The sequence below is a fragment of the Aethina tumida genome, chromosome 2 (assembly GCF_024364675.1).
Source record: "Aethina tumida isolate Nest 87 chromosome 2, icAetTumi1.1, whole genome shotgun sequence".
Lineage (NCBI taxonomy): Eukaryota > Metazoa > Arthropoda > Insecta > Coleoptera > Nitidulidae > Aethina > Aethina tumida.
In genome coordinates, this window is record NC_065436.1 from 31,048,262 (window position 1) to 31,073,209 (window position 24,948).

Sequence of the window (24,948 nt, forward strand, 5' to 3'; positions counted from 1 at the left end):
TATTAAATTTAATTTACATAAATAAATAAATCTATATTAATAAATATTTTAGTTAATTTTACATTTGGTAATTCTTTACCAATCAGTCAAATAATAATATCAATACTACAACAATGTGTCAAATTTGATTATAAACTTCTATTGATATTTTATTGGTGTAACTTTATGTATTTCATATCATACATATTAAAGTTACTATACAGTACAAAAAGTGTTTGAACTATTCGAATCCTGAAAGAGACATCATGTGCAATAGAGATATGAAGTCTCCCTCCATGGGATAGACTTCTACTGTCTCTCTCTAAATTCAGACGGGTTAAACGCTTTTCCTACTGTATAAATGGACTATCAAGAAACTCTTTATTTAAATTTGATAAGATTCTTTTTTCTTGTTGTTATGGCAGTTATAGAGACCGCCAATAGAAGTGAAAACTTCAAACATGATGTTTAAATTAAATTGACACTCCGAGTAACAATTATATGTATGTTTATATCGTTTTTTATTATTCAAATATATTACGGGCTGTAGAAAATCATGACAAAATATAAATACAATTTTAATTAATTTACAATCGTATTATTTATGGACAGTGTTATGTATTTACATAAATTTCAGTGCACTTGATTTTCAACATTATTTTAATTATTTGGATCATTGTCATCATTAATTTCAACAATACTTAGACTTTTTGTACTTTCATCATCATCATAGTCATCATTAATTTCAATAATACTTAGACTTTTTGTACTTTCAATTATTTCATTTTGTGCTAAATAGATACAATAGGCTTATAGGCTACACTATATCTAATATTTTTCTTTGTTGTTATAAACCAAACTTAATTTATACAATATACATAATAAATGTACATTTATTATGTATATTTATTAATAAAAAGCAATACTGCATCAAACTATCAAATTTGATTAAAAACTTCAGTTGTTATTTTATTGTTTGAATATTTATATGATTTCAACAACAAAAAGTTTTACATCTTCCATGTCAAAAAAATTAAAATGACAGTATAAAAGATACATATATAACTTGATTATTTAATATATTACCCACCAGTCGAATAATGACAATACTCCATCAATTAGTCAAATTTGATTTTAATTTCCCTCAAAAAAATTAAAATAATCTTATAAAACAAGTCAAATAACCAATAAAGTCTTGCCTTAAAGTTAGATAGAATATTTCTCCTTGTTGTTAAAATACTATTGTGGCAATATTCTTGATCCTCAGTCAGATGTAGAATAATAAGGCTATTACTCAACAAATCTACATCTAGAGAAAATTATAACTCATACTAATACACTAAACTTAATTTATAAAATTTACATAATGAATGTAAGACGAATTGATTAGTATTTAGTAATGTTAATTTTTACCCATCAGTCGAATAATAAGCTCAATAATCCATCAATTTGTCGATTTTAAACACCCACTCATATTTTATTGGTTTAACATTTATGTGCGTTCAAAAACAAGAAATTTCATTTTTAACAAATTCTATATTATAAAAATTAAAATGATATAATATACATTATATAATAAGGCCAACTTCATCAATATGTCAAATTTGATTACACACTCTTATTGTATTTTTTTAATTTAAAAATGTATAAATATATGATGTGATTATAAATAATCACATTAGAAACCAACGATTATAAATTATTTTATTAAATTGGCCAATATGAAAAAAAATCACAATTCCCTCTATTTTAATTTTATATAATTCATTGACATGTTTTATCAAAATTTGACGATTTTTGCAAAAGTAAATCACTCATAACACTTTTTACGTTTAAACTATTTACTTAAAAAATGACAAATTTATTTCCATATTTTTACTGTAAGCTTACAGAAGTAAAAATAAGAAATTTATGAATTTATTGTTAGATTTATTACACTAAAATAAATGTTTGAATCCCATTTATCAAACGTTTAAATAAAATTAATTGGGATGATAGCTGAATTGAATAAATGACAAAGTGTCTTGCACATTATACTTGGCAGTCTTTTTCTTTTTACCTATTTTTTGACCTTCACACAAAGCTTGTATTGTTCTATAAATATCGTTTTAATTATAATTTAACATCACAATCAAGTGCATGAAAAAATAAATTCTACATTTTCAATTTCAAAACAAGACAGGGAAATTAACTATACAAAAATAAATATGCGTACGTTCGTTTGCTATTCAAATATTGCAACTAGTAATACTCATAATTTTAGTTTGAATTTTTTTATATTGTGGCCATCTAGTGGAAATATGGGTGTACTAATGTTTTTGAATTGTATTTTTCTGTACAATTTTAATTTTAAAATAGTAACTTACTGTAATTAAAATACAGAAATTCTTAAAAATAACTGGTTATATAAGAGTATAATGTGTATTTATTTTAAGTGAAATTTAGACTACAATTTTTGTAATTTCTTTCTTATATTTCACTTGAATCAGTCATATGCTGAAGAATTTTATTTTCTAGATAATTAATGATGATGTGAAAAGGAAAGCTATAACTACTTTCTTTTATATTGTACATTTTGTGAAAAATGACCATTAAAATACAGAAATCCATATACATGAATGGTTATATAAAAGTTTATATTTTGTATATGTTCTTAATAGTTAATGATGATGTGAAAAGGGATGCTATGATGAAATTTTCTTCTACATTCTAAAGAAAAATGGTTATTCTTTTTATAAAAATGATTTTGTTATATCTTTGTAATACATTATAGTGTGAATATTAATAAAATACAGTTCAATCTAAATAAATTTATTTAGGATTATAGTACATATATACATTAGGTTGAAGCAGAATACATAGAAATGCGAATAGTATGAAAAGTAACAATACGAGTTGCAAAAAACTCCAACTAATTATGAAACCCAATTTTTAATTAAACTATTAAAATCTAACAGACTTTCTTTCCTTCCTCACGCTGATCGACGATTCCGCCACGTCAGCAACTTCATCCATTTCAGTCTCGGCGACCAAAGCCTTGAGTCTGGCGACTCTGCGTTCCCTTGCCGCCTGTTTCTCGTTCATGGCAGACATTTCGTCTTCCAGATCCGCCAGTCTTTCCTTAGCCTGTCTGGCCCTGATGGCGGCGGCACTGTTTCTCTCCTCAACAACTGGTGCGATGGGAGTCCATTTCTCCAACGTAGTTCCAACTTCGTTATCCTTAGATTCGGCCAGTGAACGACGTTTGAATGACACTTCCTCGTCCAACGCACGTCTGGAATTCTCGTTAATGCCTACGGAATTGAGGATCTTCTCGGACCTATCCAGCATGCGGTAGGTCTTCAAGTTGTTGGAGGTACTCTCTAGATCCAAGTCGTCTATTATCGACACCTTTTTGTTGGCCCTGATCCTCCTTAGTGCCACTGAAGTCTGAAAAAACATCAATTACTACGAACAAAGTCAATAATCATAAGTAACAAACCTCATCATCTACGTCGTTGTCATCATCGAAGGGTCGACGTCCGATGCGTCCGCTGCGCGAGTCGAAGATGTTGTCTTCGTTGATGAGTTTGTCGGCGCGTCTTCTGGAGGCGGAGATGTCTTCATCGGCGAAAGCGGCGGCGTGACGTTCGGCAATGTCAGCGGCTAGACTAGAGGGTTCGCGTTCGCGAGGCGGTGTCAGTGGCCTGCCCGAATATTTTCTGTCCAAACGGTCGATGGCCGATTTGTAGTAGCTTTCGCCGATGTTGTAGTTGGCATCGTAGACGCGAGTACGTGGTCTGCTTAATATTGTTCTTGAAGACATTTTAATGTGTTTATGCTATCTGTGGAAAATGAAGAAAGGAATAATAAAACAAATTTTACAAGTTGTATAGCTGGCGCATCCGCCATTTGTGTCACACACACACACTTCTTAGCAAAGAAACTAAAATTAAACTATTATTTATTGTACCTTCTGCAGCGTTTTAACGACTGGTTGAAACCTTGAACATTTACCAGCAAATGGACCGACATAACATATCTTGACCTATTATACTAAATAAGTTGGCAGAAATAGTACACCACTGTGCAAACTTTGCACTAATTACTAAGTCTATTTTTATTACAAACCTTAATAATAATTTAATTTATTCATACTCTGAAACATCTACGGCTACAAATTAAGTATTAATAGATTATTGGTAATCGACTACAATACTTTCACATTCATAATGTTTGGTGCCAAATTTATACATTTTACCAAAGTACACCTGATGTGCATTTAAAATTAATTTCTGCATAGTTGTGTCTTACCTAAGGAATGTCCCAGTTAATATAACTGATTTATGTGCTTCATATTAGCCTATTTATAATACCCCATTTATTTTCACAACGTATACAATTCACTGACTCTATAAGATACGAAAAACAAAGCTGGATGCGCTATATGGCTAAAAATAAAATATGTATTTGGAAATTTCACGCTGAAAACATCCGCGATGCGTCGGGATTGTAATCAAGGCATGTTTTAATTCTTTGTCCAGGTTTATTTTTGTCTACATTAATAACGTGAGTGAAACATATTGGGAAATGTCTGTTTTTTATGGGCTGTGAGTTAATTTTTAAGATGAGCAATAGAGTAAAAATATATTCTTATTTATTTTGTGGAATTTAATGACCAGTCTTATATTTATTGGCAATAATATGTTTTAATTTATCCACGTGTTTTTGCATTTATTTAGGCAGTGTAAAATTATTTTTATTATACTTAATACTATATTATTTTAATTTTCCAATTAAGCTAACCGTTTTCTTTCTTTTGATTCAAATATAGACTAAAACATTAAAAGAAGTTCAAAATTGAGATTGAAATTTTATTGTAGACTTTAGGCGTAATATGATTTGAACTAAGGTTTTTAACCCTTTCCATTTACTGATCTCTTGATCTATGAATTTTGTTACATCCCTATTTTGTACTTATTACTTTATTATTTGAATTTTCCAATAAAATTAATAGATTTCTTATTTTTGTTTCAAATATAAACCAAAACCTTAAAAGGATCAAAATTGTAAGATTTTATTGCAGGCCTTAGGTGAAATAATGTATGATTTAAGGTTTTTAACCTTTTTCATTTATTGATCTTTTGATTCATTTAATTTAGTTACATCCCTGTTTTATTCTTTAAGAGTTTATTATTTTATTTTTTCAGCAAAAGTAATAATTTTCTTCTTTTTAGTTTAGATATAAAATAAAGCCTTTAAAGAAGTTCAAAATTTTATTGCAGGCTTTATCTAAACCTTTGAATTTACTTATTACTATATTATTTTAATTTCCCAATCAAACTAATGGTTTTCTTTCTTTTAGTTCAAATATAAACTAAAACCTTAAATGAATTTCAAAATTGTGAGATTTTATTGGAGATTTAAGATTCATATTGTATGATCTAAGGTTGTTAACCCTTTCTATTTATTGATCTTTTGATCCTTTGAATTTAGTTACATCCCTGTTTTATACTGATTACTTTATTATTTTAATTTTCCAATAAAACTAATAATTTTTTTCCTTTTAGTTAAAATATAAATAAGAACAAAATTGTTAATTTTAATGCAATCTTTAGATGTAATACTATGATCTAAAATTTCTAACACTTTCTAGTTGGTGATCTTTTGAATTAAATTTAGTTATAAAATTATCACTTTTATAATTATTACATTATTATTTAAAATTTCCAATAAAACTAATAGTTTCCTTACTTTTGGTTCAAATATAAACCAAAATCTTAAAAGAGGTACAAACTGCAGATCTTAGGCGAAATACTGTATGATCTAAGGTTTTTAACCGTTTCCATTTATTGATCTTTATTTCATTTAGTTACATCCCTCTTTTATACTTATATCTTTATTATTTTAATTTTCCAATAAAACTAATAATTTTCTTCTTTTTAGTTTAAATATAAACTAAAACTATAAAAGAGGCTCAAAATTGAACTTTGATTCATTAAATTTAGATACATTTAGTTTTCATGGTCCAAACACATAAATTCTCATTTTGTAAACAATCCAATTTTCTTCCTTTTAGTTTAAAAATAGCTGAAAAGGTTTTTTTAATCAAAAAGATGCAAAAGCATAAAATTTGATTACAATTAAATTAAGTTACAATTAGGTTTCAACAAGCCTAAACACATAAATCATGAGTTTGTAAACAGACTATTTTACAGCACCAAAACGATCCAGTCTCCAAAACACCGGTATTTAATCCTTTTGGCTGCGGTCTATAAATAATCAGATAAAACCGGAGTTATCGTATACACAGGGACCAGGAATCGGATACCAGGAGTACGATTCGACCTTCGTTCTATCCGTGCGTGTATAAACCGGCCACCGAAATAAACGGCACAGAAAGAACGAAAAGGAGTGTAAAGATAGATGCGGTAACTTGCTCTAAAAACTATTATTAGCCGAATCGCGTGGCCCGGGTTGAAATAAATTATAGGTTATCCTATTTCAAATGCACACACTTGTATGGAATCGCGGTGGATGGAAATCCGGAAGTTGTCGTTCCGCATTTCGTTTCGATCGGACGGATGCGGACGAGCCGGGCGGCCGAGTCACTGGCAGCGGCGAAGAATGCGCAAATGGTAAAAAGCAACAATGTGGGAAGAAAGTGTTTAACATTTCAGGCCAGTGGGTATTTTTAAACTGTTCCGCTTGGTTTATTTATGGAGTGAGGAAATCACAAACACACGAAAAATTGTTATTAATTCGGCTTGAGTTCAAGTCAGTGCGGCTTGATCGACTTACCGAAATTTATGTTGGATATAATCTTAATTGGTAAATTAAAATCACTACACGGACTCTTGAATGGACGCCTAGCGTCGAAATGAGCCGACGCTATGGGAGCAATCTCCCACCAGAAAGTCGGTCTCCCACTCGAAATATATTTTTATAATTCGGATGCTTTTTCTCATTCTTGTTTGTGAATTTTTCTTCAAGCATTCGAGATCGATCACAAGTAATTTTAGGGAAATAAACGGATTATTTTTTCTTTATTGTTGAGACTTTTTAAATCAAATAATGATCAAATCATCATTTTAAAAAAAATTTAAATTTGGAGTTGATAATTTAATTGTGAGATTAAATTTAGAATTGATCAAAAAAATAGAATAAAAAAATTAATCATAAAAGGATTGAATTCAAATTTTATTGTCAATATAAAAAAAAAAATTTCTGTAGTTTTTTTGTCATCAATTCAAATGTTTACTTATAATATTACTTATTAAAATATATTATAAAAATGAGCTGTACCACCTGAATTGAATGCCAACAACGTTTATTGTTTTTTACTTTTTCTGTTATTGTTGAACCTACAATGCAACTAGGTCGATCTAATTTAATTTAATTCTTTAAAAAAATTTAAAATTATTTTTCATTGAAATAAATAGCAGCTTTTTACTTTAAGGTCTTTCATTGCTTTCTGTGAATTTAAATCAATTATTTACTTTTGCTTATTATAATTATTTAATCATTGGTCTAAGTAAAATTGTAAGAAAAATTATAATTAATTATATTAATGAGGTCTTAAGACTGAGAGAACCAAGACAAGATGGCTAATAGTTTATAGCTAAATAATCAATCGTTTCCAGTATTATTAACAATTTAGATTTTTTTTTTAAATTTAAGGTCCCACATATATATTCAGTTAACATTAAGCAGTAATCCTTCTTTGATTATCACTGCATTATACTACTTTTTAATAGAAATTATAACACTGTTCATTACAAAAACTATCTTTCCAAACATTTCTTTGCTGAGAACACAAATCTTTTTGATAAAATTAGTCTCATATGTTGGTTCTAGAACATTAAAAACGTATAGATAATGCAGGCAATATTTTTGTAAAGTACTCTAAACACCAAATTGTATTCGATTTATAGTATAATTAAAGATTTAGCTATCATTTTTGACCAAAAATTTACACTTCTTGTTCCCATATATGTTATTTACTTAAGCATCTAGTTTATATGACTTGTGCTTTCATAATATTAATATAATTGTGTCGAAGTTAAGCTTATAACTTCCTGTGTATTATTATTTCTTGTTTTTGGGTTAATTATCTGTTCAAAATGAAGATTTATATTATCATTATTATTAAAATTAATAAAGTGAAACAAAAGTTATGACCAATATTTCTTCTACCTTCAAGTTCATATAGTATTTATAAATTTAAAATAGAATAAGAAACTAATAAAAGTTAAAGATTAATGTTACAATTTTTATCCATTGTAGAAAATAAACATTTGTAGTATTTCAAATTTTTTTTTAAACATCCCTAAATTTTTAAGTCAAATTAAATTTTTTTAATTATATTAAATAAATAATTACAAATATCTATCTAATTTTTTATATAACATTTTTTATATTTTATTATATCCCATAGATGGCACTGAAACGTGCACTGGTCCATCTATTTTTTCTAAGTTCTGTGCTTTTTAACATGACTTTGGTTAGAAAAACATTTTTTGAAAATTTCCTGTTGAAACATCGAATAAGTCCTGTCACACTAGCCAAGAATTACAGCAACAAGCCATCTCTAATAAAGCATGAAGTCCCCAAGAAGTCGAGACATGTTAAGTACCTCCTGTTGGCATCCGGAGGCTACCTTGCATACAAATACTTTAAATCTGAATTTGAAATAGTGCCGAATGTGACAGCCGCCAGTCCCTTTGGTGTTTCCCAATTAACCGGAAGAAGGAAACAGTTCAATTTCATAGCGGACGTGGTCGAAACGTCTGCCCCATCAGTTGTTTACATTGAAATTAAGGATACACGAAGGACAGACTTTTTCACTGGCAAACCAACAACTATTTCAAACGGCTCGGGATTTATCATAAAGGAGGATGGCTTGATTTTGACCAATGCTCATGTTATTACCAACAAGCCCAACACTAAAGTTGAAGTTCGTTTGATGAATGGACAAACTTATATTGGTGTTGTCGAAGATGTGGACATGAAAAGTGATCTTGCTTTAGTCAGAATTCCTGCCAAAAATCTACCCATCATGAAATTGGGTAATTAGATTTAACATGTTTGTTGAATATTTTAAAATGTTTGATACTTTTTAGGTAACTCTTCTGAATTGAAGTCTGGAGAGTTTGTTGTGGCCATTGGTAGCCCACTTGCTTTAAGTAATACCGTCACGTGTGGAGTGGTAAGTTAAGTTTGTATGTTTTTAATACATTTAATATTAAAATCATTTGTTCAAAGGTTAGCTCCACAGAAAGGGCATCATCTGAACTTGGATTATTTGGAAAAGACATGGTTTACATACAGACGGATGCTGCCATTACTTTCGGCAATTCTGGCGGTCCTTTGGTAAATCTCGACGGCGAAGCAATTGGAGTGAACAGCATGAAAGTCACCGCCGGAATTTCATTTGCAATACCCATAGATTATGTAAAACAGTTTGTGAAACAAGCTAAAGGGCCTAGAAATCCAAATGACTTGAAGAAATTATACATGGGAATCACAATGTTAACTTTAACTCCTCAAATACTATATGAATTGCATCAGAGGAACCACTTGGTGCCAAGTGATGTGCAAAGTGGGGTGCTTGTTTGGAAGGTCATTATCGGATCACCAGCTCATAGGTTTGTAAAAATTTCTACCACAATGAACTCTTTTATATGTTTAATCTTTTATTAATGCAGTGGAGGATTAAAGCCTGGTGACATTGTTACACACATAGATGGAAAACCAGTTCTCGGAGCTGAAGATGTATATGGTTTACTTCAGGCAGACAAAAGCAAATCATTGAGAATGTCTATTACTAGAGAAGGAAGAAGATATGAAGTTACAGTTACACCAGAAATTGTTAGTTAATTGATTTTTGTTCATTTGTTATGTTGAATAAAGCTCTGTTTCACATTTAAAGTCTTATATTTAAAATTCTTAAATTAATAACAATATGTCATTTGTAAGGTGTCTTATCACCTTTTCCTTCGTGTCCTTACTTCTGTCCATTCAGAATCCTCCTCCATTGGTACATCAGTGCTCGGCCCAGCCTTTTCTTCTGGGAAGTAAACTGTATTTGACACCTAAAAATATTCATTCAATATTTTGGAATTGCACAAATTGTAAAAGCTTACAGGTGGTGGAGGTGCAGACTGTGAATGAATCCATGCTTGGTTTGAACTGGGGAGACTTTGAAACTCTGCTTCAAATTGTTCAGTATTTCCTTGTTTTAATAATTCCAAAAACTTAAATAAAACATGTGCAATTTCTGAAAATATAAATAGTTATAAAGTGGTATAACTTGTAATATTGTGTATTTACCTCTGGGAGATCCATCCTCACAAACAGTATCAAATTCTTCGTCCATAATATCCTCAAGTGCTTCTTGTATATCTTCGACCTGTACATTTGGCTCATACAAACAATATTGCACCATGTAATTCAGACAATCTGTGGCAGTCTAAAAGTAACGATTTAATAAAGTTACAGGTGTAATTCAAAACAAAATACCTGTTTGCTGTTGGGTCCTCCCATACTGTGCTCTACTGCCAATTTTAAACCAGTCCAGTTGTTGAAGACATGCTCTACAATTTTTGTGAACTGGTCTTCCATAATTCCACTCGTTTCAACTGTGATTAATCAACAAACCGCACGTGTGGAATTGTTGAAGAGTTGTCAAAGAAAAGAGAGGTTAGAAAAGGTTTGACAGTCCATAGAGAAAAAATGTTATAGATACGATTAATGTTATTTTTTAAATCTATTTTATTATGTTATAAATTTAATAGTAAATATTAAAATTATATATTTATACCATTATTCGAGTGTGTTGCCTTAATAGAGAATTAAATAGTGAGTTTTTTCTGTAATAGTTGTAATAATACTTGTTGCATTTTGAATATTTGTGTTATAAAGTTAATTGTAAATATTAAAATTATATATTTATATCATTATTCGAGTGTGTTGCCTTAATAGAGAATTAAATGGTGAGTTTTTTCTGTAATAGTTGTAATAATACTTGTTGCATTTTGAATATTGGATAATTAAATTATGGTTGTCACTTTTATGTATTCGTTTATTTCCACAGAATTTTTTAACAACTCAAAAGCCACGAATAACAAATGATATTTCATCCATAACAAAATTATTGTGGTTGGCCAGCTTGACATGTTTTAGGTTGGCCTTGGTCACGTGATCAATCTCTGTCAACCACGACCGTCAGAGAGAATAGCGATTCTCGGCGGAAAAGTTTCTCCTCAAGAATAGTGCAAGTGAGGTGCCGCAGAACAGACACAAAATGGAAATCCGGAAGCTGATAGAACTGCTCAGGGCGACCATCGATCCCAGTCAACGACAACAGGCCGAGGCTGAGTTGGACAAGGTTTGAAAAACATGTGCTCGACCCGCCGCATGCCTCACCACCTCACCAAATCCATTCCTTTATGTCCGTGCCGCAACATTTTTTACGTTGACTATTTTTTAACACACTCAACGCGTACGTTGCGTCACGCCGAGCCGTAAGGCGATTGAATTCGATCCCGGCACTGCCCCACACGCCTTGTCACCCCTTTAATCTAATTATAAATACGGTCAATTTCTCTTTGGCAGATACACAAAATCATCGGATTCGCCCCGAGCCTTCTCCAAATCATCATGATGGGTGAATGTGACATGCCTGTGAGACAAGCAGGTGCAATCTACTTAAAAAATCTGATATCACAGAGCTGGCAAGACAGAGAACCGGAGCCTGGGGAGGCGCAAGTGTTTGCACTCCATGAACAAGACAGAGCCCTTATTAGGGAGCAGATTGTTGATGCTGTAGTGCATGCTCCTGATCTGATAAGGACTCAACTTTGCACTTGTGTTAATAATATGGTCAAGCATGATTTCCCTGGTAGATGGACACAAATTGTTGATAAGGTAAGTGTAAACAATTTTGATTATTTGGCATGCCTGATAATTGGAGTTATATTCAGTTCTTGTTAACTATCAGATATTGGGAATCTTTGAGGTTAATTATTTCACATTGAATTTTATATTTACAAGTCATGTTGTCACTAATTAGTTATATTTTATACAAGTCATTTGAATACGTTTTTAAAACTTGGAAGCAAAAAATTGAGTACTTCTAAATAGTAATGGAAACTCCTGAACAATTTTATTAAATTCTTAGTCAAAATATAGTTTTTACAGTTTTACTGAATTATTCAAGACTGTGTTAATGTTTATTTAATTTATTGTGCAAATGAACAAGGAAAATTTGACCTATTTTGCATTTTTAACATTCTAGATCAGTGTATATTTATCAAACCCGGAGCCGTCGGGCTGGCACGGTGCGTTACTGTGCCTGTATCAGTTGGTCAAGAATTTTGAATACAAGAAGGCCGACGAGAGAGGTCCTTTACATGAGGCAATGAATTTACTCCTGCCTCAGCTGTACCAGCTCGAAATACGGCTACTGCCTGATCCTTCGGAGCAGTCCGTACTGCTCCAGAAGGAGGGCCTTAAGGTTTATTTCGCCCTCACTCAGTACATCCTCCCCATGGATTTAATCAACAAAGAAACTTTTGCACAATGGATGGAGATATGCAGACAGGTACGTTGTGTGTAACATTAACAAATAAGTGCACATGTGAATAACACGAATCGATAGGTTGTGGAGCGTGGCGTTCCTCCGGCGGCCCTGCAGCCCGATGAAGACGAGAGACCTGAACTGTCATGGTGGAAATGCAAAAAGTGGGCGCTGCACATCGTGTTCCGTATGTTCGAGCGTTACGGATCGCCTGGCCACGTGACTAAGGAGTACAACGAATTCGCCGAATGGTATCTGGTGACGTTCAGCGGCGGACTGCTTGAAGTGCTGCTCCGTCTGTTGGACGCGTACAGAGGCGGTCAATGGACGCCGCCTCGCGTCCTACAGCAGACGCTGAATTATTTAAACCAGGCGGTCTCTCACGCGCACACATGGAGGATTTTGAAACCACACATGCCGCACATCGTACAAGATGTGCTGTTCCCACTGATGAGCTACTCCGCCGAGGATCACGAATTGTGGACGGTCGACCCATACGAGTATATACGCGTCAAGTTTGGTGTGTATGCTACATTACAAGGTTCATCTCTAGAAAATACATTTGCAAATTTTTACGGAATAATGCTTACGTTAATTTAATGGCGGCCTTTTTCATGATCATTTTTAAAGCTGGCTTTGAAATTGGAGTAACTTTGAATTGGTTTCATGATGTCGAAAAGTGCGTCTAAGCAGTTTTAAAGTTGATGTGACGAATTCGGTCGTTTACTAAATTTAAAACATCTATAAAATATTCATTTTGTTGAGTAATATAAATAGATTGGAATCAGGGGGTAGTTAGTATTGAAATATCAAAAAAGTAATAATTATATAATTATTACAAAAAAATGATATTAAATTGCAAACGCAACCTGTATTATTCAAATATTAGAATTATACAATAAATTAAACAACTGAACTGAACAACAACTGGAACTGAGAATCCTCTATTAACTCACAACTTTTAAGACAATAAAGTTTTTTAAATATATACATTATACATATATTTTTTGCGGAATTTATGAAAATAATTTACACTATACTCTGGCAGATTTTACATTTAATACACTTATAGGTAATATAAGAAAGAAATACAGCAGTAATCCCTTTATCAAATTAAAAGAAAGATTTCATTTTTCCACATTTTTTAACATTATTAGTATAAGATGTATTGAATGAAACAAGATATTATTTAAAGAAATACAAAATGATAATAAATATCCAACTCAATCTCCAGCCAAATATTATGCAAATATTAGATTTGTAAAATAAAATAAACATAAATGTTTGGAATTTCTAAACAAGATTTATACCAGAAAAGTCTATTGACTAACGTTACGAATTAAAATTTTAAGTTAAATATATACATTATACATATATATTTCCTGGATTGCGGTCATAAAATATTCCCCCCTGATAACTTTTAAATGGACCTCACGATATTAACACACTATAGGCGGGCAGCAAAATAGTCCAAACTAAGTTGTTGAATGATAACAAAAAATAAGAGATAATTCTTCCAATTCCGTATGTAAACCAATAGAGTAAAATTATTTCACCCCGCTTTTGAAGAAAGTACATTCAAAAAGGTAAAAATTACCCGACCAGCTAACAATCAACAGTTTTCGAGACGGGTATTTTTACCCGACCCGCTTATAGTGTGTTAACTGTGGCTAAAAGCCATGTAAAATGTTTTCAGTCCATCTAAATTTTGCCATAATCATTGACATTGACACTCAATTATTTTATTTAAATGATATATGTGGTCTGGGGACACCTCATTTAAAAGGCATTTTTATTCTTTGTTCAATGCTACTTTTGGATGAGTAATTGAGCAGTTTATTTAATGTGTCTGATAAACTATTCAGTATTTTTTACAAAAAATCGATATTTCTATGAAACAGATATTACAAATCTGTATTTAGGTGATAAAATACAATTCTAGTACCATATTTACTTTTTAGTTGTTGGTTGTGCTTATAATAATTATTAGAACAAAATTATTACCTATAATATACAGACATTATTTGAAACAGTTGAGATATTTTTCGTATATAATAATATAATAATCTTCAATAAAAAAATCCTCTTTGACATTATGGAAAGCTAATGAAAGCTTTATCTAGTTATGCACTCATTAAAAGTCACTTTAAAGGCTGATTGTGAGGTCGGCCTCCGTTCTCCAAATTAACACCTCTTGTTTCCAGATGTTTTCGAGGACTTCGTGTCCCCAGTGTCGGCCGCCCAGACACTGCTTCACTCGGCTTGCCGCAAGCGCAAGGAGATGTTGCAAAAGACCATGATATTCCTCACTCAAGTCCTAACCAATCCGGCTACTGAGCCGCCGCAGAAGGACGGCGCTCTCCACATGGTCGGCTCACTGGCCGACATCCTATTAAAGAAAAAACTCTACAAGGATCAATTGGATCAGCTCTTCACTAAGTACGTATTTCCCGAGTTCCAGAGCGAACGTGGGCACATGCGTGCTCGCGCCTGCTGGGTGCTGCATTACTTCGCCGAGTTCCCCTTCAAGCAGGAGAACGTGCTGCTGGACGCCATCAACCTCACCGTGCACGCGCTCAGATACGACAAGGAGTTGCCGGTGAAGGTGGAAGCTGCCATCGCGCTTCAATCGTTGCTCAACTACCAAGAACGTTGTCACAAATACATTGAGCCCCAAGTCAAAGAAGTCGCCCTCGAGTTGCTGACCATCATTCGTGAAACGGAAAACGAGGACGTCACCGGCGTCATGCAGAAGTTGGTCTGCGTTTTCACTCAGCAGCTGGCCCCGATCGCCGTAGAGATTTGCCAGCACCTCGCCACCACATTCGTACAGGTCCGTTGAACTTTTGAAGGCAGTGGTATACAAACTTATGTTGATTTTACAGGTGTTGGACACCGACGAGGGATCCGACGAGAAGGCGATCACTGCGATGGGTCTGCTGAACACCATCGAAACGGTGCTAACGGTGATGGATGAGCAGCCGGAGGTGATTCGAGTGCTGGAGCCCATTGTATTGCAGGTCATCGCTCACGTGCTTCAGAACGAAATACAGGAGTTCTACGAGGAAGTGCTGGAGCTCATTTATGACCTGACTAGCAAGTCCATTTCACCAGACATGTGGAAAGTTTTTGAGCTGTTATATCAAGTAATGTCAATAGTATTAATTAAATTAATTTCGATTAAATGTAATATATTTGTTAAAGGTCTTTATGAAGAACGGTCTGGATCATTTCACGGATATGATGCCCGCACTTCACAATTACATAACGGTGGATACTGAAGCGTTCTTGTCAGTTGAACAACGACTATTGGCAATATACAATATGGCCAAAGAGGTGTTGAGCAAGGACTGCGGCGAAGACCCAGAGTCTCATGCTGCTAAACTGTTGGAAATCGTGCTGCTGCAATGCAAAAACAAGATCGATCAGGCGGCGCCAATGCTGGTGGAATTGGCTGCCAGTCGATTGCTCCGCAAAGTGAATACAAGCGAGTTACGCACGATGTGCCTGCAAGTGTTGATCGCAGCTCTCTACTACGATCCGAAGCTGCTCTTCTCCGTAATGGAGAAGATGCCCGACTTCACGAATCATTTCATCAAGCAGTGGCTGCACGACGCCGACTGTTTCCTAGGCGTGCACGACAGGAAGCTCTGCGTGTTGGGTCTTTGCACTTTGATCACCATGCCGACAAAACCTGCGGCCCTAATTGAGATGGCGCCAAAGGTTGTGCCTAGTTTGATATTGTTGTTCGAAGGCTTGAAGCGTGCGTACGCAGCGAAAGCGCTGGAGGCGGCGGAGGAAGAGGAAACCGACGAATCTGATGGGGGCGACGACCTGGGCGCCGCCGGTGATCTACTTAGCTCCGATGAGGACGAAATCGACGACCAGGGTCAGGACTACCTAGAAGCTTTGTCGCGGCGCGCGGTCAATCAGACGCAGAACAGCGCGATGCCGGTGAGTGCTGCATTCAACGACATCGACGCTGACGCGTCCGACGACTCGGATTCGGAGTACGATCCGAGTGAAGAGACGGTGCTCGAGGCCTATACGACGCCTTTAGACGACGAAGACTGCGACGTTGATGAGTACCTTGCATTCAAGCATGTGATGCAACACATCCAAACATCAGAGCCTGAGTGGTACAAGGCGCTTACTTCCAACTTGAATGAGGCACAGGTCAAGTCATTGGGTGAAATTGTTGTATTGGCTGACCAGAGGGCTGCTGCCAAGGAGAGCAAACGAATTCAACAACAGGGTGGTTAGTACTATTTTATTTATAGAATATGTTTTATTATATATTTATATGAAGTACCAAAAAGAATTTTACGTTTTTAACATTTAACTTAAAATATTTTTTTAAATTAACTTTTATTTGACATCAAAACCAATATTTTTTTACAAATGATATACAAGTAAATTCATGATTTGGGAACAGTTCTTGGAACTGAAGAGAAGATCAGTTTTGACCTCTTCAAGGTCAAACCTTTTATTACATAAAAAGTGAGAAAAATCTGGAGACATTTTATGTAATGAGAATATAGGCTTTTATAAACACAACATAAAGCAACAATAGTAAATTAACATTATTTTAACAGTTCACATTAAATAAAATAGATAGGGCCATATTATTTAACATTTTAAAAACTTGCTGTATGATGATCTCTGCTCTATGTGAAGTCCATTTGCCCCACGTTTTGTAGTTTACTGGCTTATTTGCACAGAATATTGATCAATTTTATCGTTGGTACAAGTTTCAGGACGATCTTGACGTTGTCCATCTTCCTTTAGTAGAAATATAAATATATTTAAATATGAATCAATAACCTATTGATTGACCTTTTTTTGTTTTAGGATACATGTTCACACAACAGGCGGTTCCGACAACTTTCAAATTTGGAGACGGCAATTCATGAATGTTTAGTGTAAATTATTGTGACTGATTGTAAAATTATAGACTCTTCAATTTGACCAGTGAAAAGTGATTGTTTGTACAGATGTAATCCTATATATCTTTTTATTTTTTAAGTGCCTTTTAATTAAATCGTCTGTAAAAAAGATTTATTTAAATTATTAAGTATATACCAAGCCGCGTCCACACTGGTAGAAATCTGTCACAAGCAACATTCACTTAAAAATTTTGTGTGGACATTCTATAAATTTACAAGTTTTTATATATAAATAAATTGTGATTAAATCTACTGAAACCCACTTTGTATCTTTTTATAATATATTTATTATTAATTATATAGAACTACGTTAGAACTGTTTTTAGATTACGTCTCTGATTATATTTTCGATACTCTTTTTACTCTTGTGGACGTGACTTTACACAATAAATCTGTGTATATTTGAATTAGCTATTTTATTGTTGTATTTCGATTTGTAACACAAACTAGCTCTATCGTGATTATATAAACGTGTTATTTACTCCTATTTATTTATTATTGCAGGTCACGTTTATGGTATATTGTTTTCTTCTTATATCTGAATCAGAATGCATGTTGTACTCCAAAATTTGGAAGTTGTCTGTTTTGTTATATCTTCAAATTAGTTCATTAATTATTGAATTCATTTTATTAATAAACATTTTGCTTTGACTTGTTTTTTATTTTTAATAAGCTGCACTATGTACTAAGATTTTTCTTGATTGGTATCTCAGGATCAATTTGATTAAATAACTATAATCTCGTGTTTATTTTAAACCTAGATAAGTTTAATTTGATATATAAACACAAACATTACTCAATTATTTCAAGGATGATTTCTCTTGATAATGGAAATATCTATTGTTGTTATACAATTTTTTAATGTTAAGGTTAAGGCTTTTTTTATTTTTAGCAAATTATTTTTCAAATAAAGCTGTATTATTTACTAAAATATTTCTTGATCTATATCTAAGATTTAATTTAATTAAACAAATATAATGTGCTATATTAAACCTAGATAAGTAGATTTATTGGAGATAAAAACAAAAACATTATATCAAGGATGATTTATTATAATGATAACGAAAATATGTAAATATTTTTTGTTGTTTTGTAGTTTTTTTACTGTAATTAATATATTTTGTATTTATTTAGTTTTAAAAAATTATGTTACATATGTGAATAATTATTTAGACTAAATTTCATATAAATTAAATATTTAAATTTTTAAATCAACAAAATAAATACAAAAAGTACTTAGAGATCAGCTTGATGAAAGTACATATGCACCAATATAAAAATCAGAACATAAGACTTTAGCGTGACAACAATTGTAGATAACAGTGCATATGTACTAACACATTAACACAAAAATTATATTTCGACTATATTGCATAAATTGAAATTGAAATGTAAATATTTCTATTGCTAGAACAGTTCTTTTTTAATTCTAGAAATATATTTCGATTTGATGAATGCGCAGCAGTATAAATTATTATTATGAAATATTGAATTTGTATTTAATACAGAATATTCTTAGACTATGTTTCACCTTCGACTTAGAAAAATGGGCAAACATACTAATTCATAAATAAAAAAAAATAACTCGACCATATTCCTAGAAAAATGGTTTATTAAATTTATACATTTTTTACCTTTGTTTTAGAAAAGCGTTGAAACGTAAAAGGCACATAACACATAATTAAAATAAAATTATATATATAAATATTCCGTCATATTGATTTATTAAATCGATACAAAATAAATTTCTTACTTTCATCTTAAAAAACATAAATAAAAAGAATATATATTCGACAATTTCATAAAAATATTGGAATTGTAGTTTAAAATTTGAATTTATAATTATGAATATACGTTTTTTAAAATTTTACAAAAATATTTCTTACCTTCAACTTAGAAACTGTTATAACATAAAATGTGAAGGTGCACATAAATAAAAAAATATCTTATTCATTATACATAAACTCCAAATTTACAAAGTTTGCATTTAATGTTAGAAGCAAATTAGCTCTTTAAGGACCTAGAAAAATATTTCTTATTTCAATATATTTAATAAATAAATATTTCTGGAATTAAATATTTTTTACCTTCCTTCGTTTTTGAAATTTATAATAACAAAGTACGCATGCACCAACACATAAATATCAAAAACATAATTAGACCATTCTGCATTAACTTCGAAATTACAGTTTAAAAATTAAATTTAATATACAGGGTGTTTCATAACTTATCCGATATTTTTTAACCAGATATGCATTTCTAAATAAGTCGATTTCTTAAAAAAATTTTATAAAAGTCCAACAGAAAACGATATAAAAAATGTTAAAGTTTGTAACAAGTGCAAACGTACTAACACAAATAAAAAAATATAATTCCTCCTTTTTACATTGGTGTTCAATAAATAAATATTCCCAAATTGGTCTTTTAGTACCCTTTCTTTCCTTAGTCTTAGCAAAGTGTAACGACAAAGTACACATGCACTAACATATAAATAAAAAAATAGCATTAATGCAACAAGCCAGAGTACAAAAATTATCTCGAGTGCTTCACCGCGACAATATAAATATGAATCGCAGTGACCACTTCTCATAACTTGCTTTGAACAATCAAAAAAGATGTTTTCTTACTGTCTGGCTCTTGCCGCTGTAATTTTTGTTTGCCACGGCGCAACATCCATCACCGAATGTAAGTAATCAAATGCTTGTAACTGGTGGCCCTTACGTTAACGAGTGCTTGTCCAGGTCCAAGAGGTAATTTGCCTGTTGAAGTACAAATTGACAACTGCACAGAACCACCATGTTACGTCAATTGCAATGGGGACATACATATGACAATGAAGTTTACAACTCGTAAGTAAATTTGTAGAAATAAATAAACCACATTATAATAATGAATTTTCTTCAGCTTTGTATTTGGAAACGGTAACACCTTACGTGTACGTGTTTAATTCGGTAATGGACGTTAATTTCACATTAACAACAAACGAGACGAATGGATGCAACGGAGTTTTGAACACGTTTTGTCCACTGATGCCTCAAGAGTACATCGAGTACAAATACACGGCTCATCTTCTGTCTTTTCCATTGGTGAGTTTTTGAGGAATTTTCATCGCAATGTGAAATTATTTATGCTGTTTTTAGATACCTCTCACGTTATCCTTTAATATTTTATCCGGGGAAGAAGTTGCAGTTTGCTTTAATGCCAATATCGTACCTGTCGTGATGTTTGGGTAACTGTGGTTACTAATGGTTTATTACTTAATTAGGTTTTGTATTTATGTTATTTATATTGTTAATTTATGTATTATTTTGTATGATTTTTTTAATAAAAATGGGAATCTCAATAGAAAATTGTTACTTAATTATGATAATGTAAATACAAAATGGGGGTGCATATTATCATTTTGTTATTGTAGTAAGTACCTACAAATAGTATTGAGAAGAATAAGTGATATGAGCACATAATTGAAAATCAATTTTTTATTAGTATGATTTTAACACACTATAAGCGGGTCGGGTAAAAATACCCGTCTCGAAAACTGTTGATTGTTAGCTGGTCGGGTAATTTTCACCTTTTTGAATGTACTTTCTTCAAAAGCGGGGTGAGATAATTTTACTCTATTGGTTTACATACGGAACTGAAAGAAATATCTCTTATTTTTTGTTACCATTCAACAACTTAGTTTGGACTATTTTGCTGCCCGCCTATAGTGTGTTAATTATGACATGAATGTTGCATAACCAATCTATGTATCTAGTCTGTACTAGAAATGTTTCATATTGATGACAATGATTAGGTGTACTAAAATAGAAAACAATTACTGATAAGAAATGTGAGGAATGAAGATTAACAAATCACATGTCATCAATCATTTATTGCTTAATTAACAATCATCACAGTTATTCCAAAACAGACAGCCTTCGTGTTACTCTTCTGATCTGGTTGAAGGTAAAACTGCAGGTCAACACTGACCTAAAATAATACACGTTTAGCACCACAAGTTAAAAATCAAAATGTTTACTTACAGAAGGCAAACGTGAAGGAAGGGACATCTGAAAATGAAACTCTATGTCTTCGTTTGCAACTGGAGGGCATACAGTATTCGTTATCATCGAACAGGCATCGTGGTTAATAAAAGGATAGTCCATGTGTATGAGTGAAACGTAAACTTGCATGTACGGGTCTTCCATGAGATAGGCTGAAATTTTGATTGTTGCAGTAATATTCTGACGTTTTATGTGCACTTACGAGCCGTGAAATTCATTTTAAGTTCGATTGCCTTAGATGGATTGATCGGGCATGGTGATTCTGTACAGGGTTCGTCTCCGACGTTGCCTACGTACACCAGATCGGGGAGTACTCCCTCAGGACCTAAATTTTAATTATTATGTATAATTTTCTCGTCGTCAATCGGATGAGTAAATGAGATAACTTACATTTAGTGACCGGGGTCTGTTTGTCGTTTTTTGCATGTGATTGGCTGATGACAATTGCAAGTGCAAGGACTCCTGCGAGAGATTTCATGTTATCACTACGATGTGTAAATTGAATTAGAACTGATTTAAAAAAACTATCCTTTAAATGTTCGACGAGTCTGTTTCTAATGAGTAACTGATAACTAGGAGAGATAAGTAACAATATAAAAAAAATTAAAAATCAAACTATCTCTAGTTTTAGAGTAGAAAGTTTAAGTATGTATTACAGTTTAAAATGGTGTAACGATGTAAGTCCATATATACGATACGTGTCGATATGTCATATAACTACTTGAACATACTACTCTTCCATAAGTGCAGGTATTTTTTAATTAAATTCTGTTTGTTCAGGCATAGATAAGAATATACAGTAGTGACAACATAGTAAAATATATTAAAAATATAAGCTGTGCTACTTGAATTGGATGTGCCTATTATGCAACTAATGTAATCTAATTTTATTTTTTAAATAAATATGTATTTTTTATTTTTTAATGGGCAAAAGTATAGCAACTTTATTATAAAAAATTGTAGAGAAACTGGCTAAGAGGTAGCTACGGAAACATTTCTTTAGATAATTCGAATGTCAAAGAACAATCTAATATTATCGTCAACTGAAATTAAAGCCAAACTGAAATTAGTTTTAGAACTGTAAGAAGATGGATAGTGGATAGGGGTTCGAGTTCAATTTTGGCTTGTTTCACTGGACCACAGAACACACAGATGTGTAGATTTTAGTAATGAGTCTATACTCAGTTTATAAAAAAATTATGGTTATGCTTATGTTAAAAATCTTACAGGGTCATACTACACATTTGGAAAATTGTCGACTCTATGCTTAGGAGGTGGCTCAAAATTATAAAATAAAAAGGATTTAATAATTAAACATCCCTTTCACAATTAAAATTGCTATATTTATGTCCAGTTCAATACAGAAAAATATATGTAACATTTTCTGGAATATAAAATATAGAAGAATATATTGGTTTGTTCTGAAAGTAATTTCGTTTTTTTTTTTGTGGAAATGAAAGACAGTTTTCGTATAATAAACAAATACTTTATTAAATTATATATTAGCCGTCTTGGACCAAAACCTTATACCATCTTTCTGGTAGTACCATAATTCCACGCTCATAAATTTTTGGTCTTTGCTGGCAAAAACCTGATCGAGGTGGTTTTTGACCTCATTTGAGGTGAAGGTTTTACCGTCTAAAAAATTTTGGAGTGACCGAAACAAATAATAATCCGATGGTGCCAGGTCTGGAGAATATGGTGAGTGTGGCGTTGTATCCTATTCAAGCTGTAAAAGCTTTTGGCGAGTGACCAAACTTGTGTGGTCTCGCATTGTCTTAATGAAACACTAGACCTTTCCTGTTGATTAGTTCTGGTCTTGTCTGTTGAAGTGCATTATTTAGTATGTGCAGCTGATGACAGTAGACTTCCGAATTAATCGTTGTCTTATCCGGTAAAAGCTCAAAAAAAAACGATTCCTTTAAAATCCCACCAAAAAATCGACTTTGGAAATGGTTTGAGCCGGTTCATCTTTTTTGCTCCATGACCTCTTGCGTTTGACGTTGTTGCATACAACCCATTTTCTGTCCCCAGTGATGATGCGCTTCAAAAACGGATCGTGACGTTTGAGAAGCGAATCGCAGAAGTCAATGTGGCGACACAGATTTCTCTCTGTGAAAACATGGGGAACCCGTACATCGAGCTTCGAGGATAATCCCAGGCCTTTCAAGTAGTCATAAACTGTTGAATTTGATAAATTTAACTTCAATCCGATCTCACGTCTTGTTATTCGCCAGTTCGCATCAACTAATGCCTTTATCGCGTCTTTATCAGCTTCAACCGGCCTTCCTGAACGTGGTACATCTTTGACATCAAAATTGCCGGATCGAAATTTAGCGAACCAGTTGTGGCACTGGCGTACTGTCAACACACCTTCTTTATACACATCGGTCAATTTCTTTCTGGCTTGAACAGCATATTTACACTTTCTGTAGTAAAACAGTAAGATATCCATATTTAAAAGGGCACCAACCAAAAACTACTGCGTAGAATTAATTGGAATTTTTCACACACAAGCCTTGCTATATGAGCATATAAAAATTATACGGCTTAAGTGTGAAGTTGGGTGCAAAAAAATACAATTAAATCCTCTGTCGCGAAAAAACGAAATTACTTTCCGAACAACCCAATATAAGAATATAGTATATTAATATTATTTTAACAGTTCATATTAAATAAAAGAGTTATGACTATAATAATAATAATAATAATAATAATAATAATAATAATAATAATTTTTTAAAAATTTATGTTAATGGTTTCTTAATATTAAACGATGGCCTAGAGCAGTGTTGAGGTATAAATAGAACGTAGAAACGACTTCTAAAAATGAATACTAGTAAAGTAAATTATGTTATATATAAATATTTACAAAATACATAATATCTACATGACAATTCAGACGTTATAAGACGACATTTATGTCACTAATTAAAACTAAAATGGTACAGCACATCTCAAGGAAAATGTATGTGAAATAGTAGCGGCCGGTATGTATGGGAAAATATTTTTTAACGCCGTAATATAGTACCATTTTAGAAACATTTAAAAAGTATATATTCGGACGTGGAATGCACAGATAAGATCAGAAAGCAGCGTCATAATTTAATTAAATATAATATTACCGGTGTAGACGCATAAAATATTTTTATTTAATAGTATCATCTGCTCACGCTGACAAAGTCTACTCATTCCGTCTGCCTACCTAACTTTAAACTACCTCCCGTTTTTAATTATTTCATGGCGTTCATCTGATATGGACCATTTTATTATTGTGGCCTATGAACACGGCTGAGCTTGGCTACTAAAATCGGGACTTAATGATGACACGGCCGGCACCACGACGTGTTATGTTTTATTTTTAATTCTAGATTAATATGAGAATGCGTAAAAATCTGGTTTTCCAGGGTTGGGGACG

The 24,948-nt window shown here is 32.5% G+C and overlaps 6 protein-coding genes across 9 annotated transcripts; 3 read left to right on the forward strand and 3 right to left on the reverse strand.

Annotated features, from left to right (window-relative positions):
• Nucleotides 1-2,774: 2,774 nt before the first annotated feature.
• LOC109605820 (uncharacterized) lies at nt 2,775-6,866 on the reverse strand. Of its 3 annotated transcripts, none has more exons than XM_020022417.2 (3): nt 6,760-6,866; nt 3,461-3,803; nt 2,775-3,408 (listed from the first exon to the last, which is right to left on the reverse strand). In XM_020022417.2, the coding sequence occupies exons 2-3, from the start codon at nt 3,782-3,784 to the stop codon at nt 2,923-2,925; spliced, it is 810 nt and encodes a 269-aa protein (XP_019877976.1). In that variant the 5' UTR covers nt 3,785-3,803; nt 6,760-6,866; the 3' UTR covers nt 2,775-2,922. The 3 variants fall into 3 exon arrangements, with proteins under 3 accessions (XP_019877976.1, XP_019877977.1, XP_049818614.1); XM_020022418.2 differs by lacking the exon at nt 6,760-6,866 and adding an exon at nt 6,477-6,590; XM_049962657.1 differs by lacking the exon at nt 6,760-6,866 and adding an exon at nt 4,273-4,296.
• Nucleotides 6,867-8,422: 1,556 nt separating this feature from the next.
• On the forward strand, nt 8,423-9,888 carry LOC109605817 (serine protease HTRA2, mitochondrial). The gene is made up of 4 exons (XM_020022413.2): nt 8,423-9,026; nt 9,081-9,166; nt 9,223-9,605; nt 9,666-9,888. The coding sequence occupies exons 1-4, from the start codon at nt 8,453-8,455 to the stop codon at nt 9,835-9,837; spliced, it is 1,215 nt and encodes a 404-aa protein (XP_019877972.1). The 5' UTR covers nt 8,423-8,452; the 3' UTR covers nt 9,838-9,888.
• On the reverse strand, nt 9,876-10,665 carry LOC109605818 (pre-rRNA-processing protein TSR2 homolog). The gene is made up of 4 exons (XM_020022414.2): nt 10,480-10,665; nt 10,291-10,429; nt 10,104-10,237; nt 9,876-10,052 (listed from the first exon to the last, which is right to left on the reverse strand). The coding sequence occupies exons 1-4, from the start codon at nt 10,579-10,581 to the stop codon at nt 9,945-9,947; spliced, it is 483 nt and encodes a 160-aa protein (XP_019877973.1). The 5' UTR covers nt 10,582-10,665; the 3' UTR covers nt 9,876-9,944.
• Nucleotides 10,666-11,156: 491 nt separating this feature from the next.
• Nucleotides 11,157-18,135, forward strand: LOC109601996 (importin-7). Of its 2 annotated transcripts, none has more exons than XM_049963912.1 (8): nt 11,157-11,347; nt 11,575-11,886; nt 12,257-12,562; nt 12,620-13,058; nt 14,743-15,365; nt 15,424-15,684; nt 15,743-16,796; nt 17,390-18,135. In XM_049963912.1, exons 1-8 carry the CDS (start codon nt 11,264-11,266, stop codon nt 17,449-17,451), a joined length of 3,141 nt encoding a protein of 1,046 aa, XP_049819869.1. In that variant the 5' UTR covers nt 11,157-11,263; the 3' UTR covers nt 17,452-18,135. The 2 variants fall into 2 exon arrangements, with proteins under 2 accessions (XP_049819869.1, XP_019873861.2); XM_020018302.2 differs by having other exon boundaries at nt 11,158-11,347; nt 14,743-15,371.
• A 1,955-nt stretch (nt 18,136-20,090) lies between these two features.
• LOC109601990 (uncharacterized) lies at nt 20,091-20,828 on the forward strand. The gene is made up of 4 exons (XM_020018296.2): nt 20,091-20,169; nt 20,226-20,333; nt 20,389-20,570; nt 20,625-20,828. The coding sequence occupies exons 1-4, from the start codon at nt 20,100-20,102 to the stop codon at nt 20,715-20,717; spliced, it is 453 nt and encodes a 150-aa protein (XP_019873855.1). The 5' UTR covers nt 20,091-20,099; the 3' UTR covers nt 20,718-20,828.
• Nucleotides 20,829-21,343: 515 nt separating this feature from the next.
• On the reverse strand, nt 21,344-22,071 carry LOC109601991 (uncharacterized). The gene is made up of 4 exons (XM_020018297.2): nt 21,921-22,071; nt 21,733-21,855; nt 21,510-21,682; nt 21,344-21,456 (listed from the first exon to the last, which is right to left on the reverse strand). Exons 1-4 carry the CDS (start codon nt 22,006-22,008, stop codon nt 21,364-21,366), a joined length of 477 nt encoding a protein of 158 aa, XP_019873856.1. The 5' UTR covers nt 22,009-22,071; the 3' UTR covers nt 21,344-21,363.
• Between the last annotated feature and the right edge of the window lie 2,877 nt (nt 22,072-24,948).